The 14863-nt window shown below is 47.8% G+C and overlaps 1 protein-coding gene across 4 annotated transcripts; it reads right to left on the minus strand.

Moving 5' to 3' along the window:
• Positions 1-1086: 1086 nt before the first annotated feature.
• Positions 1087-10251, minus strand: nrbf2b (nuclear receptor binding factor 2b). Of its 4 annotated transcripts, none has more exons than XM_036960033.2 (4): positions 9807-10251; positions 8880-8964; positions 8257-8297; positions 1087-6608 (listed from the first exon to the last, which is right to left on the minus strand). In XM_036960033.2, the coding sequence occupies exons 1-4, from the start codon at positions 9834-9836 to the stop codon at positions 6000-6002; spliced, it is 765 nt and encodes a 254-aa protein (XP_036815928.2). In that variant the 5' UTR covers positions 9837-10251; the 3' UTR covers positions 1087-5999. The 4 variants fall into 4 exon arrangements, with proteins under 4 accessions (XP_036815928.2, XP_090074028.1, XP_090074029.1 ...); XM_090217902.1 differs by lacking the exon at positions 9807-10251 and adding an exon at positions 9620-9754; XM_090217903.1 differs by lacking the exon at positions 8257-8297 and having other exon boundaries at positions 9807-10223.
• Positions 10252-14863: the final 4612 nt, after the last annotated feature.

The following is a 14863-nucleotide window of genomic DNA, read 5'->3' on the forward strand; positions in this document are numbered from 1 at the left end:
CTATTTCAGCCACTACCGTTGCTGACCGGTGTATAAAATCAAGCACACCGCCATGCAATCTCCATAGACAAACATTGGCAGTAGAATGGCCCCTACTGAAGAGCTCAGTAATATTCAACGTGGCACCGTCATAGGATGCCACCTTTCCAACAAGGTGCCCTGCTGGAGCTGCCCTGGTCAACTGTAAGTGCTGTTATTGTGAAGTTGAAACCACACAAGCTCACAGAACGGGACCGCTGATGCGCGTAAAAAATAGTCTGTCCTCGGTTGCAACACTCACTACTGAGTTCCAAACTGCCTCTGGAAGCAACGTCAGCACAAGAACTGTTCGGGAGCTTCATGAAATGGGTTTCCATGGCAGAGCAGCGGCACACAAATGTAAGATCACCATGTGTAATGCCAAGCGTCGACTGGAGAGGTGTGAAACTCGCCGCCATTGGACTCTGGAGCAGTGGAAATGCGTTCTCTGGAGTGGTGAATCACACGTCACCATCTGGCAGACCAATGGATGAATCTGGGTTTGGCGAATGCCACCTGCCCCGATGCATAGTGCCAACAGTCAAACTTGGTGGAGGAGGTGGGGCTAGGCCCATTTTAGTTCCAGTGAAGTGAAATCTTAACGCTACAGCATACAATGACATTCTAGATGATTCTGTGCTTCCAACTTTGTGGCAACAGTTTGGGGAACGTCCTTTCCTGTTTCAGCATGACAATGCCCCTGTGCACAAAGCGAGGTCTATACAGAAATGGTTTGTTGAGATCGGTGTGGAAGAACTTGACTGGCCTGCACAGAGCCCTGACCTCAACCCCATCGAACACCTTTGGGCCTAATTGCCCAATCTCACTAATGCTGTTGTGGCTGAATGGAAGCAAGTCCCAACATCTAGTGGAAAGCCTTCCCAGAAGAGTGGAGGCTGTTATAGCAGCAATGTTCCAACATCTAGTGGAAAGCCTTCCCAGAAGAGTGGAGGCTGTTATAGCAGCAAAGAGACCAACTCCATACTAATACCCATGATTTTGGAATGAGCAGGTGTCCACATACTTTTGATCAGGGAGTGTATATCAGTCTCACCGCATGAAAAAAAATCCACACATCTGTAATTTTTAATATCTTAACAATCATATACATACAGCTCGTACCATCCTTCATGCGTCACCAAAACAAAGTGGACATGTTCATCATCATGAGATTGGAAAGCACTGATGGAGATTTACATCACAAATACAAAGTCCTTCTGATGCACCCTGATTACTGTTGTAAACCGATATAATTACATGAAGAAACCACGGTGGATTTGGTTCCCTCTGAATAACACCGTGTCTCCTGACTACAGCCGCAGTTATATATAGTCGTACATAATGATGTCAGTCAGGCGCGTCTGGCACTAGTAGATTACTTCTGGTTAGTGTGTTTATTGAATAGAAGATAGATGGCCGTTCAGGAAGTATTCAGACCCTTACTCTAAAATGGATTCAATTAATTTCATCAACACCCCATCATCACCAAGTGAAAACAGGTTTAGACATTTTTGCAAATGTATTAAAAAATAAAACTCTAAATTAAGTTCAGGTGCATCCTGTTTCCATTGATCATCCTTGAGACGTTTCTACAACTTGACTGGAGTCCACCTGTGGTAAATTCAATTGATTGGACATGATTTGGAAAGGCACACACCTGTCTATATAAGGTCCCACAGTTGACAGTGCATGTCAGAGCAAAAACCAAGCCATGAGGTCGAAGGAATTGTCCGTAGAGCTCCGAGACAGGATTGTGTCGAGGCACAGATCTGGGGAAAGGTACCAAAAAAATGTCTGAAGCATTGAAGGTCCCCAAGAACACATTGGCCTCCATCATTCTTAAATTGGAGAAGTTTGGAACCACCAAGACTCCTCCTAGAGCTGGCCGCCCGGCCAAACTGAGCAATCGGGGGAGAAGGGCCTTGGCCAGGGAGGTGACCAAGAACCCGATGGTCCCTCTGACAGAGCTCCAGAGTTCCTCTGTAGAGATGGGAGAACCTTCCAGAAGGACAACCATCTCTGCAGCACTCCACCAATCAGGCCTTTATGGTAGAGGGGCCAGATGGAAGCCACTCCTCAGTAAAAGGCACATGACAGCCCGCTTGGAGTTTGCCAAAAGGCAAACTCAGACCAGGAGAAACAAGATTCTCTGGCCTGAATGCCAAGCGTCACGTCTGGAGGTAACCTGGCACCAACCCTACGGTGAAGCATGGTGGCAGCATCATGCTGCGGGGATGTTTTTCAGCAGGGACTGGGAGACTATTCAGGATCGAGGGAAAGATGAAAGGAGCAAAGCACATAGAGATCCTTGATAAAAACCTGCTCCAGAGCGCTCAGGACCTCAGACTGGGGCAAATGGTTGCCTTCCAACAGGACAACGACCTTAAGCACACAGCCAAGAAAATGCAGGAGTGGTTTCGGGACAAGTCTCTGAATGTCCTCGAGTGGCCCAGCCAGAACCCGGACTTGAACCTGATCGAACATCTCTGGAGAGACCTGAAAATAGCTGTGCAGCGACGCTCCCCATCCAACCTGACAGAGCTTGAGAGGATCTGCAGAGAGGAATGGGAGAAACTCCTCAAATACAGGTGAGCCAAGCTTGTAGCGTCATACCCAAGAAGACTCAAGGCTGTAATCACAGCCAAAGGGGCTTCAACAGAGTACTGAGTAAAGGGTCTGAAAATTTCAGTTAATTTTTTTTATACATTTTCTAAAATAAAACATTTGACTTTTTGCTTTGTCATAATGGAGTGTTGTCTGTAGATTGAGGGGAAAAAAAGATTGAATCCATTTGAGAATAAGGCTGTAACGTAACAAAATGTGGAAAAAGTCAAGGGGTCTGAATACTTTCTGAATGCCTTGTATTACACACCCGGATTCACACTGCTACACTGGAGACACACAATGAATCCACATACATTCTGCATATTTCAACAGAATCGAGCAAAATATAAAAAAGTTACCTGAAAATGTTATTTATGTGGTTTGTTCCACAAATCAACAACTTAGTGATTACAGTACAAATTAAACTAGAGATGTAAGTCCACGTGGTACCGAACCACTGGAGAGACCAAGGCCCTATGGGTCCTGGTGGAAAGTAGTGCTCAACATGGGGAATAGAGGTTGATTTCAGTCCTCTCCCAGAGCACCTTGTCCTGAACTGGAGACACTACGAAGAGAAACAGTTCATACTGCTGAGGGACTTTCATACTGAGACCGAGGACAATGGAGCCTGATCCCAGATCTGTTTGTGTCATGTGAACTCCTTGTCTTGCCAAACACAAGCTAAGGAGTGCTGTCTGCATAGCCAGAGTCCAGTGAAGCAGGGAATGCAGACTGTTGTTATTGCTGAGTTTGGTATCTCTATTATCCAAACCGATACACCTCTACCCGGATCTCTAGACCAATGACGGAAACAAACACCTGTCTATGATCTCGACTAGAACAGAAATGTTAAAAACTGACCCCCAAGCAGTTGTCCTTCTCCGGAAGGCAAATTAAAAGTGACGAGGCTCTACGCTTGTTTTCATTTATTAAGAAACATTTAAATGCCAAAGAAACAAACGTTGCACTGAAGGACTGAAGGACAAACACCATTCAGCTTTAACATCTAAACTTCAGCTCCTTCACAGGTTGTTGGTAAAACATGATGAAGGAAAGGTGAGAGGATTTAAACTGCAGGTTCACTCAGTGATACTCTTCTCTACCAGGGCTGCAGAATACCGGGAACCTTCAATAAATTACCTCGTTTTACAGAAATCCTGGTTTGGAAGTTTCCCGGGAATAAGCAGAGAATCCGGAAGCATCCAACCAGGTTTTCTGGAAAACCAGGGAATTCATTTGAAAGTTCTTGGTATTCTGCAGCCTTACTCTCCCATCAGACATCTGGCAGACATCTGGTGGGTATCAGGTACAACCTGACTCTCCCATCAGACATCTGGCAGACAGCTGGTGGGTATCAGGGACAACCTGACTCTCCCATCAGACATCTGGCAGACAGCTGGTGGGTATCAGGGACAACCTGACTCTCCCATCAGACATCTGGCAGACAGCTGGTGGGTATCAGGGACAACCTGACTCTCCCATCAGACATCTGGCAGACAGCTGGTGGGTATCAGGGACAACCTGACTCCCATCAGACATATGGCAGACAGCTGGTGGGTATCAGGGACAACCTGACTCTCCCATCAGACATCTGGCAGACAGCTGGTGGGTATCAGGGACAACCTGACTCTCCCATCAGACATCTGGCAGACAGCTGGTGGGTATCAGGGACAACCTGACTCCCATCAGACATCTGGCAGACAGCTGGTGGGTATCAGGGACAACCTGACTCTCCCATCAGACATCTGGCAGACAGCTGGTGGGGCTCAACACATCAACACTCACACACTATGGATGTAGATCAGGCTCCAAAGAGGCTCCACTGCAGCGGCTGTCAATCATGTCATCCCTGGTGGGTATCAGAGGGTCATCCCTGGTGGGTATCAGATGGTCAGTAGGTCATCCCTGGTGGGTATCAGAGGGTCATCCCTGGTGGGTATCAGAGGGTCATCCCTGGTGGGTATCAGATGGTCAGTAGGTCGTCCCTGGTGGGTATCAGAGGGTCAGTAGGTCATCCCTGGTGGGTATCAGAGGGTCAGTAGGTCGTCCCTGGTGGGTATCAGAGAGTCAGTAGGTCATCCCTGGTGGGTATCAGAGAGTCAGTAGGTCGTCCCTGGTGGGTATCAGAGGGTCAGTAGGTCGTCCCTGGTGGGTATCAGAGGGTCAGTAGGTCGTCCCTGGTGGGTATCAGAGGGTCAGTAGGTCGTCCCTGGTGGGTATCAGAGGGTCAGTAGGTCGTCCCTGGTGGGTATCAGAGGGTCAGTAGGTCGTCCCTGGTGGGTATCAGAGGGACAGTGGGTCGTCCCTGGTGGGTATCAGAGAGTCAGTGGGTCGTCCCTGGTGGGTATCAGAGAGTCAGTAGGTCGTCCCTGGTGGGTATCAGAGGGTCAGTAGGTCGTCCCTGGTGGGTATCAGAGAGTCAGTAGGTCGTCCCTGGTGGGTATCAGAGGGTCAGTAGGTCGTCCCTGGTGGGTATCAGAGAGTCAGTAGGTCGTCCCTGGTGGGTATCAGAGAGTCAGTAGGTCGTCCCTGGTGGGTATCAGAGAGTCAGTAGGTCATCCCTGGTGGGTATCAGAGGGTCAGTAGGTCATCCCTGGTGGGTATCAGAGGGTCAGTAGGTCGTCCCTGGTGGGTATCAGAGAGTCAGTAGGTCGTCCCTGGTGGGTATCAGAGAGTCAGTAGGTCATCCCTGGTGGGTATCAGAGGGTCAGTAGGTCGTCCCTGGTGGGTATCAGAGGGACAGTAGGTCGTCCCTGGTGGGTATCAGAGGGTCATCCCTGGTGGGTATCAGAGGGTCAGTAGGTCGTCCCTGGTGGGTATCAGAGGGTCAGTAGGTCATCCCTGGTGGGTATCAGAGGGTCAGTAGGTCGTCCCTGGTGGGTATCAGATGGTCAGTAGGTCATCCCTGGTGGGTATCAGAGGGTCAGTAGGTCGTCCCTGGTGGGTATCAGAGGGTCAGTAGGTCGTCCCTGGTGGGTATCAGAGGGTCAGTAGGTCGTCCCAGTCAACCAATCAGGGCCTCCAGATATAGAGGCCTGTTATCAAAGCAGGGAGATCACTGATGATGGTCACCTCCCTTTTGACTTCATTTCAGACATTTTCAAAGGCACAATTTCTGCAAAGAGTTTGTTTTGTGTGTGTGTGTGAACGAGATGTAGTCCCACTAGTAGACACTGAGGACACAGACAGAACTAGGAGAAATGACCTTTACCAACTTGTCACGGTGACCATTTGTGGTTGCTATCTAGTGCCTGAGGCCACCGACCAATCACTTTTATTGAGATTTGCCAGCTTTCTTCCAGTCCAGTCTGGACAGTCTCTCTGTAGAGAGGCGTCCTTTAGTTAGTTAGTACTGGGCTGTCTGTCCGCCTGTCTCATCACAGCTTGTCGTCTCTGTCCAGCAGCGCCTGCAGTTCGTGCTGGATGTCCTCGGGGAGCTCCAGGGCAGGCAGGTCGTCCAGAGAGATGTCCTGGGTGGGCATCTCCAGAGGGGGCAGGTTAGGTATGGAGATGTCCTTGTTCCTCCTCTCCTCTGACTGGGGAAGAACCCACAGCTCTGATTTCTCCAGTAAGTCTGTGTCCGCTGCATCCCTCTTCAGCCGGATGTTCTCCCCTCGCAGGCGCTTGTTGTCCTGGGTCAGTTTCTCGTTCTCTCCCAGCAGAATGTCTATGTGGCGCCGCAGGCTGGCGATGGTGGTCTGCTGCTCCTCCAGACGGGTCTTATCATCCTTGTGGGCCTTGCTGCCGGGGCAGGGTGTGGGGGGAGGGGGGGAGCCCTTGTTCTTCAGGAGGTACAGCCAGGTGTCGTACTCCCTCTCTGGGTGGCGGGGGGGCTCGTTGGTCACGAGGCCAGGGGGCTGGTCGGTAGAGGGGTGGCTCAGGAGGACCATGGGATTGCCCTCCTGTCTGGTCCTCTTCCACTTCTCCTCAATAAGCCGCTGCTGCTTCACGTGGCTGTCTCTCTGGAGCGCCATGGACAAACCAGCCTGGAGGAGACAGACAGGCCTCAGGCACAACTCAACACCTCACTACGACTCAACACCTCACTACAACACCTCACTACGACTCTGCTTCACGTGGCTGTCTCTCTGGAGCGCCATGGACAAACCAGCCTGGAGGAGACAGACAGGCCTCAGGCACGACTCAACACCTCACTACAACACCTCACAACACCTCACTACGACTCAACACCCCACTACGACTCTGCTTCACGTGGCGGTCTCTCTGGAGCACCATGGACAAACCAGCCTGGAGGAGACAGACAGGCCTCAGGCACAACTCAACACCTCACTACGACTCTGCTTCACGTGGCGGTCTCTCTGGAGCGCCATGGACAAGCCAGCCTGGAGGAGACAGACAGGCCTCAGGCACGACTCAACACCTCACTACGACTACAACACCTCACTACGACTCAACACAACACCTCACTACGACTCGACACCTCACTACAACACCCCACTACGACTACAACACCTCACTACGACTCTGCTTCACGTGGCTGTCTCTCTGGAGCGCCATGGACAAGCCAGCCTGGAGGAGACAGACAGGCCTCAGGCACAACTCAACACCTCACTACGACTCTGCTTCACGTGGCTGTCTCTCTGGAGCGCCATGGACAAGCCAGCCTGGAGGAGACAGACAGGCCTCAGGCACGACTCGACACCTCACTACGTCTCAACACAACACCTCACTGCGAGTCAACACCCCACTACGACTACAACACCACACTACGACTACAACACCACACTACAACACCTCACTGCGACTCAACACCTCACTACAACACCTCACTACGACTCTGCTTCACGTGGCTGTCTCTGGAGCGCCATGGACAAACCAGCCTGGAGGAGACAGACAGGCCTCAGGCACGACTCAACACCTCACTACGACTCAACACCTCACTACGACTCAACACCTCACCAAGAAATGACTCAACCACCTCACTACGACTCAACACCTCACTACGACTCAACACCTCACTACGACACCTTACTACGACTCAACACCTCACTACAACACCTCACTACGACTCAACACCTCACTACAACACCTCACTACGACTCAACATCTCACTACGACTCAACACCTCACTACAACACCTCACTACGACTCAACACCTCACTACGACTCAACACCTCACTACGACTCAACACCTCACTACGACTCAACACCTCACTACGACTCAACACCTCACTACGACTCAACACCTCACTACGACTCAACACCTCACTACGACTCAACACCTCACCACGAAATGACTCAACCACCTCACTACAACACCTCACTACGACTCACTACGACTCAACACCTCACTACGACTCAACACCTCACTACGAAATGACTCAACCACCTCACTACGAAATGACTCAACCACCTCACCACGAAATGACAACCACCTCACTACAACACCTCACTACAACACCTCACTACGACTCAACACCTCAACCCCCTCACTACGACTGTAACATGGTATGCTTTATTCAAATAACCAAAGACAGAACTAAATATTGACGGACGTTTGGTCAATATTGACCAACAGCAGCCCAGGAGGACATGACTGAGGTCCAAGAATCTGACATTCCCTCCATCCCTCCCACAATACATGACACAACACCCTACTGAACCCAGTCTCACCTGTTCACACTCTGTTAACTTCATGGCTTCCCTCAGCAGCTCTGCAACACACACACACACACACACACACACACACACACATTACATACTAGGCTGATATTAAAAATCTGTATCTTGAGCATAATATAGTATGACTGCATTCTAACAGCACACAGTCTTTCTGTGCAGAATGACATTCAGATCACCCAGCTAGCTTCTACTGTCAGCTTCAACTGTCAGCTTCTATATTTGTGTTGCAAACAGAGCAGACAACACTTCTCATAATGTTCTCACTATCTCTATGTAGTCTGTCAGACGCAGGCCCTGGCACACAGAGAGGACACTCAACCCTCCACAACTCTCCTAAACCCACCACTTTACACTACTGAACGCGACTCCACAGAGCCGCAGAAGGCTACAGTACACAGAGCAGGAAATAGTTATTATTCTCCTGGTGGTGACTGAGCAAATGGGTTTAATCACAGATCACAATCTGTTAAAGGTCTGACATCTGTAAGGGAAGTTGAGGAAGTGGGTTGTGCGCCAGTTGTTTCAGTCTGACAGTAATTAATAGTCAATCTCTAAGATGTATCATTATTCACAGAATGGTGAAAGAAAACAAGTTCAGTATGCTGATGACATACCTGCAGCTTTCCCATGGCAGGAAATAGCTTCTTCATATTTACCAGCTGCCAACAAGCGGTCTGCCTTCCTGGACTGCTGATGGGCCTGAGAGGAGATGTGTAGGGAGATTAAGGATTTATGCTTTTGAGAGAACTCTCATATTAGCCTTATCATCTTACCTACAAATGCACAAATCCTGCCCTGCCAGATAAGACGGTGAAGTACTTCTACACCATAGAAGTGCTGGCGAGAGAGGCTATCAGAAGGGTCTATCTGAGAAGTCCCATCAGTCCTAATTTCATGTCTGCACAAATAGGTGCACAGAAAAGGTTTACTTCATGTCAGAACGAAACAAAATAGCGTTAACTTGATGTTGGTAAAATGCCGTCATTTAAATGATTGATTATTATATTCTTAGCTATGAGTCTAACTAGCTAATAAAACGCAGGGATAAAGGGGAAAGTATCTTTGGCATTTCTCGTCTGGTTCCTCTTTCACAATATGTTTACTTCTTTAGTTAGCTAGTTGCCTACTGCTTGTCACACATATATACATAAAGTTAGCTAGCTAGATACATGAGTTAACCTACTCCAGAATAAAGCTTTAGCTAGGTGAGCTATCATGTATGGAGGAAGCTTATTTAGCTAGTTACCGTTCCCTAGCTAGTTGACTAGCTACAATCTTAGTTAGCTAAATTTGACTATTGTTAGCTAAGTTAATATACAGCCAAAACCACAACATATCTGACAAGCTAACAAACCTTGGCACTTTGCATTGGACATGAGAACAATCTAGGAGGCTACAGAGTAAAGTGTTATAAACACCGAGGTCAATCAGCCCCTGGCTTTGTTTCCAGGATCACAACAAGGGGCTAACGTTGGCTAGGGATGTAGTTAGCTAGCTAGCCTGTTAGCCTACTAGATATTACAACATCAACAGAAACTTACGAGGTTAAGAGGACTGTCCACTACCTCCATATTCTTCAAGAGTAAAAACTACATGAAACGTCTTGAAGTCCCTCGCAGTCGGTCATCGGTGCTACTGTTTTATTCCCGAGACCAAATATTCGGGTTAATAAACCGGGCTGCTAAAATTAGAAAACGTTTAAAAATACAGGACAAATAGCTAGATAGCCAGCTAAACAAGGTCATGCCTAGATGGGATACAGCTTTTGTCAAATTGTCGATAAAAGTATATTATTGAAATTTTTTGAATATCAGCTAAACCTACCTCTTTTCCTAGCCTTATCTGATGCGTTTATTATCCTAAACTGCATAATAAATTATTCCAAATCTGCTACAAAAAGTACATGTTGACAATAGCTGTATCCATTCTAGACTCAACCGCTAAACAAGGACAAATAACGTGATGACGTTACAATATTATTGACGTAATTTCCTCATTTCCGTTTCTGACGGCGACAACACAGATAGAACAATGAGACAGATATTTCACCGGATGTATAAATATGAAGATTCCGGTTAGATTTTCCACCCACTACCAAATATGGTGATGATAGGAAGCCTAGTGGCCGGCAGTGCGAGAAGATGTAGTGAGATGGATTTTGGCCGACATTCTGAAAATGTTCTCATCAATCAAATCAAATTAATTTATAAAGCCCTTCTTACATCAACTGATGTCACAAAGTGCTGTACAGAAACCCAGCCTAAAACCCCAAACAGCAAGCAATGCAGGTGTAGAAGCACAGTGGCTAGGAAAAACGCCCTAGTAAGGCCAAAACCTAGGAAGAAACCTAGAGAGGAACCAAGCTATGAGGGGTGGCCAGTCCTCTTCTGGCTGTGCCGGGTGGAGATTATAACAGAACATGGCCAAGATGTTCAAATGTTCATAAACGACCAGCAGGGTCAAATAATAATAATCACAGTAGTTGTCGAGGGTGCAACAAGTCAGCACCTCAGGAGTAAATGTCAGTTGGCTTTTCATAGCCGATCATTCAGAGTATCTGTACCGCTCCTGCTGTCTCTAGAGAGTTGAAAACAGCAGGTCTGGGACAGGTCAGGGTTCCATTGCCGATCATTCATAGTATCTGTACCACTCCTGCTGTCTCTAGAGAGTTGAAAACAGCAGGTCTGGGACAGGTCAGGGTTCCATAGCCGATCATTCAGAGTATCTGTACCGCTCCTGCTGTCTCTAGAGAGTTGAGAACAGCAGGCCTGGGACAGGTCAGGGTTCCATAGCCGATCATTCAGAGTATCTGTACCGCTCCTGCTGTCTCTAGAGAGTTGAGAACAGCAGGCCTGGGACAGGTCAGGGTTCCATAGCCGATCATTCAGAGTATCTGTACTGCTCCTGCTGTCTCTAGAGAGTTGAAAACAGCAGGCCTGGGACAGGTCAGGGTTCCATAGCCGATCATTCAGAGTATCTATACTGCTCCTGCTGTCTCTAGAGAGTTGAAAACAGCAGGTCTATTAAACGTCTCCATACAGTGTTAATTTTTTCCAAAAGTATAAATCTGTAACAAACCGAGTGGACTGCGTTTTGTAGACTTCACCCAAAGTTTCAAAAAAGATGGGTTATTTAGGAGTGGTAGGGTGAATTGAGTTACTGCAGACGGCACTTCACAGAATAGGCGTTCCCTCACGCAAATATGCAAATAAATGATAGAACGCGCCAACAGGATCTCACTAGCTCGTGCTTGGCTCTGCCCACCTCCTTGTTTGTTTGGCCCATTATGATTCATTTAGCTCCCATTGGAAACTAAAGTCTCTGGTCTATCTTGGGTTAGTTATAAAAATCTTTGGCTACTTTCCAACATCTCACCACTAGAGGGAAACTGCGATTTATCAACATGTTGCCTGGTGTACTAAAGCAAAGATTGTCTATTATATTGACAAGATATTTGAGTGACCGCTCTAACAATGGAAATCCATGTCCTCAAAGATGGAAGGCAGGCGGTAGGAGGCGAGATCAAGTGGGACCATTCTAGCCAATAAGAGGGCAGATATACGTGTGAACAACAGGCCATAGACATATATGGAGGGCTCATCTTTGTATCTGTGCCATTATTGAGTACCCCATTATGAGTCATAATACCCCAACAAACATATTGGTAACACCCGAAATGGGTTCCAATCGTTTTTCCACCCTTCATTTTTGCATGGGGGATTTTAGAACGACTTCATATAAGGTGTTTGGTGTCGGCTCACCCCGCTATGACGTTTTGATAAGGTCTGTGTTTGGTGTCGGCTCACCCCGCTATGACGTTTTAATAAGGTCTGTGTTTGGTGTCGGCTCACCCCGCTATGACGTTTTGATAAGGTCTGTGTTTGGTGTCGGCTCACCCCGCTATGACGTTTTAATAAGGTCTGCGTTTGGTGTCGGCTCACCCCGCTATGACGTTTTAATAACCGCACAAATCTCTCTCGGACAAGGTAACTTAATCAAATATATTTACCTGTGTGTTTAGTGAGTCCGCCAGATCAGAGGCAGTAGGGATGACCACGTGTTCTCTGTTTAGTGAGTCCACCAGATCAGAGGCAGTAGGGATGACCACGTGTTCTCTGTTTAGTGAGTCCTCCAGATCAGAGGCAGTAGGGATGACCAGGGATGTTCTCTGTTTAGTGAGTCCTCCAGATCAGAGGCAGTAGGGATGACCAGGGATGTTCTCTGTTTAGTGAGTCCTCCAGATCAGAGGCAGTAGGGATGACCAGGGATGTTCTCTGTTTAGTGAGTCCTCCAGATCAGAGGCAGTAGGGATGACCAGGGATGTTCTCTGTTTAGTGAGTCCTCCAGATCAGAGGCAGTAGGGATGACCAGGGATGTTCTCTGTTTAGTGAGTCCGCCAGATCAGAGGCAGTAGAGATGACCACGTGTTCTCTGTTTAGTGAGTCCTCCAGATCAGAGGCAGTAGAGATGACCACGTGTTCTCTGTTTAGTGAGCCCTCCAGATCAGTGGCAGTAGGGATGATCAGGGATGTTCTCTGTTTAGTGAGTCCTCCAGATCAGAGGCAGTAGGGATGACCAGGGATGTTCTCTGTTTAGTGAGTCCTCCAGATCAGAGGCAGTAGGGATGACCAGGTGTTCTCTTGATAAGTGCACAAATTTCACAACTGTCCTGCTCAGCATTCAAAATGTAACGAGTACTTTGGGTTGTCAGGGAAAATGTACGGAGTAAAAAATACAATATTTTCTTTAGGAATGTAGTGAAGTAAAATAAAAAGTTTTCAAAAATATAAATAGTAAAGTAGAGAGACCCCCCAAAAACGATCTAAATAGTACTTTCAAGTATTTTTACTTCAGTACTTTACACCACTGGGTGAAAATGAGCTAGAAAACCACTGACTGTAGTTACGTGTACAACACACATGATCTTCCTTACAAGCAAAAGGAAAACCAGCATAGGCTAACACGATGACTGTTGTGACCTTTTTATAAGTCTTTAGTAAGCTAGTCAGCTACTTTTTTTATGAGGTGATATGCTAGCCACCGTTAGCCCACAAGGGAAGGGATATTTAGCTAGCTAGTAAACGTTAACTCATGGCAAGGTTAATTGGTTAGCTAAAATGTCAGAAAAGTCTAACTACACGAAAGGTGAACTAATTTTATCTAGCTAGCTAGCTAAATATTGCCTGGTGGGCTAGCTAGTTAGGCACCTTGGTTGGCTACTTAGCTACATTAGCTAAAGTTGGCATGCTAGCTCACAAAGGACTTGCGGGCTCAATGTTGTCCCTATACAAAACACAGAAATGGTTTTGTTCCACGAGTGCATCTGTTGTACATGACTAATCAAATGACCTGTGAAGTCTGTTAGAAATGTCAGCAGGGATGGAAATTCAGATATAGCCTGAGGCTAGTAGACAATGAACCAAACTAGCCTGACAGGGCAGTGAAATTTTGCCTTTAAACATTGCATGCCACAGATTTAGGACTTGAATATAGAAATCGTTGTTCTGTTGGCCTGTGCCCAAAGTCCTTGTTACATCCTTATGTTGCATCCCTGCATGTCAGTCCCTCATCACTGTTGGTTCTCCTCAGTGACCTCACAGCTGAGGGTTTTAACTTTCCTCTTGAAAAGGAGAAGTACAATCGCATAGCTCATCACAATACTTCACCTCTTCAGGAAATAGTACCCTAGACTGTCCTAATCATTGTATTGATGTATTATTTAACTAGGCAAGTCCATTAAGAACAAATTCTTACTTACAATGACAGCCCACCGGGGAAAAGTGGGTTAACTGCCTAGTTCAGAACAACAGATTTTTATTTACCTTGTCAGCTCGGGGATTCAATCCAGCAACCTTTCAGTTACAGGCCCAACCCTCTAACCACTAGGCTACCTGCCACCCCTACCCTCTAACCACTAGACTACCTGCCGTCCCTACACTCTAACCACTAGGCTACCTGCCGCCCCTACACTCTAACCACTAGGCTACCTGCCGCCTCTACACTCTAACCACTAGGCTACCTGCCTCCCCTACACTCTAACCACTAGGCTACCTGCCTCCCCACCACTCTAACCACTAGGCTACCTGTCGTCTCTACACTCTAACCACTAGGTTACCTGCCGCCTCTACCCTCTAACCACTAGACTACCTGCCGCCCCTACACTCTAACCACTAGGCTACCTGCCGCCCCTACACTCTAACCACTAGGCTACCTGCCGCCCCTACACTCTAACCACTAGGCTACCTGCCGCCCCTACACTCTAACCACTAGGCTACCTGCCGCCCCTACACTCTAACCACTAGGCTACCTGCCGTCGCTACACTCTACCTGCCGGCCCTACACTCTACCTGCCGTCCCTACAGTCTAACCACTAGGCTACCTGCCACCCCTACACTCTAACCACTAGGCTACCTGCCGTTCCTACACTCTAACCACTAGGCTACCTGCCGTCCCTACACTCTAACCACTAGGCTACCTGCCGCCCCTACACTCTAACCACTAGGCTACCTGCCGCCCCTACACTCTAACCACTAGGCTACCTGCCGCCCCTACACTCTAACCACTAGGCTACCTGCCGTCGCTACACTCTACCTGCCGG

Source organism: Oncorhynchus mykiss, chromosome 23, assembly GCF_057628025.1.
Source record: "Oncorhynchus mykiss isolate SJ-2025 chromosome 23, ASM5762802v1, whole genome shotgun sequence".
In the NCBI taxonomy this organism is placed as follows: Eukaryota; Metazoa; Chordata; class Actinopteri; order Salmoniformes; family Salmonidae; genus Oncorhynchus; species Oncorhynchus mykiss.

Bases quoted from the DNA above. Each gene is read 5' to 3' on its own strand.
- nrbf2b (XM_036960033.2), bottom strand. From the start codon at position 9,836: ATGGAGGTAGTGGACAGTCCTCTTAACCTC. The intron at 8,298-8,879 runs GTATGTCATCAG...TGTGTGTTGCAG, and splicing joins CTGCCATGGGAAAGCTGCAG to AGCTGCTGAGGGAAGCCATG. The intron at 6,609-8,256 runs GTGAGACTGGGT...TGTCTCCTCCAG, and splicing joins AGTTAACAGAGTGTGAACAG to GCTGGTTTGTCCATGGCGCT.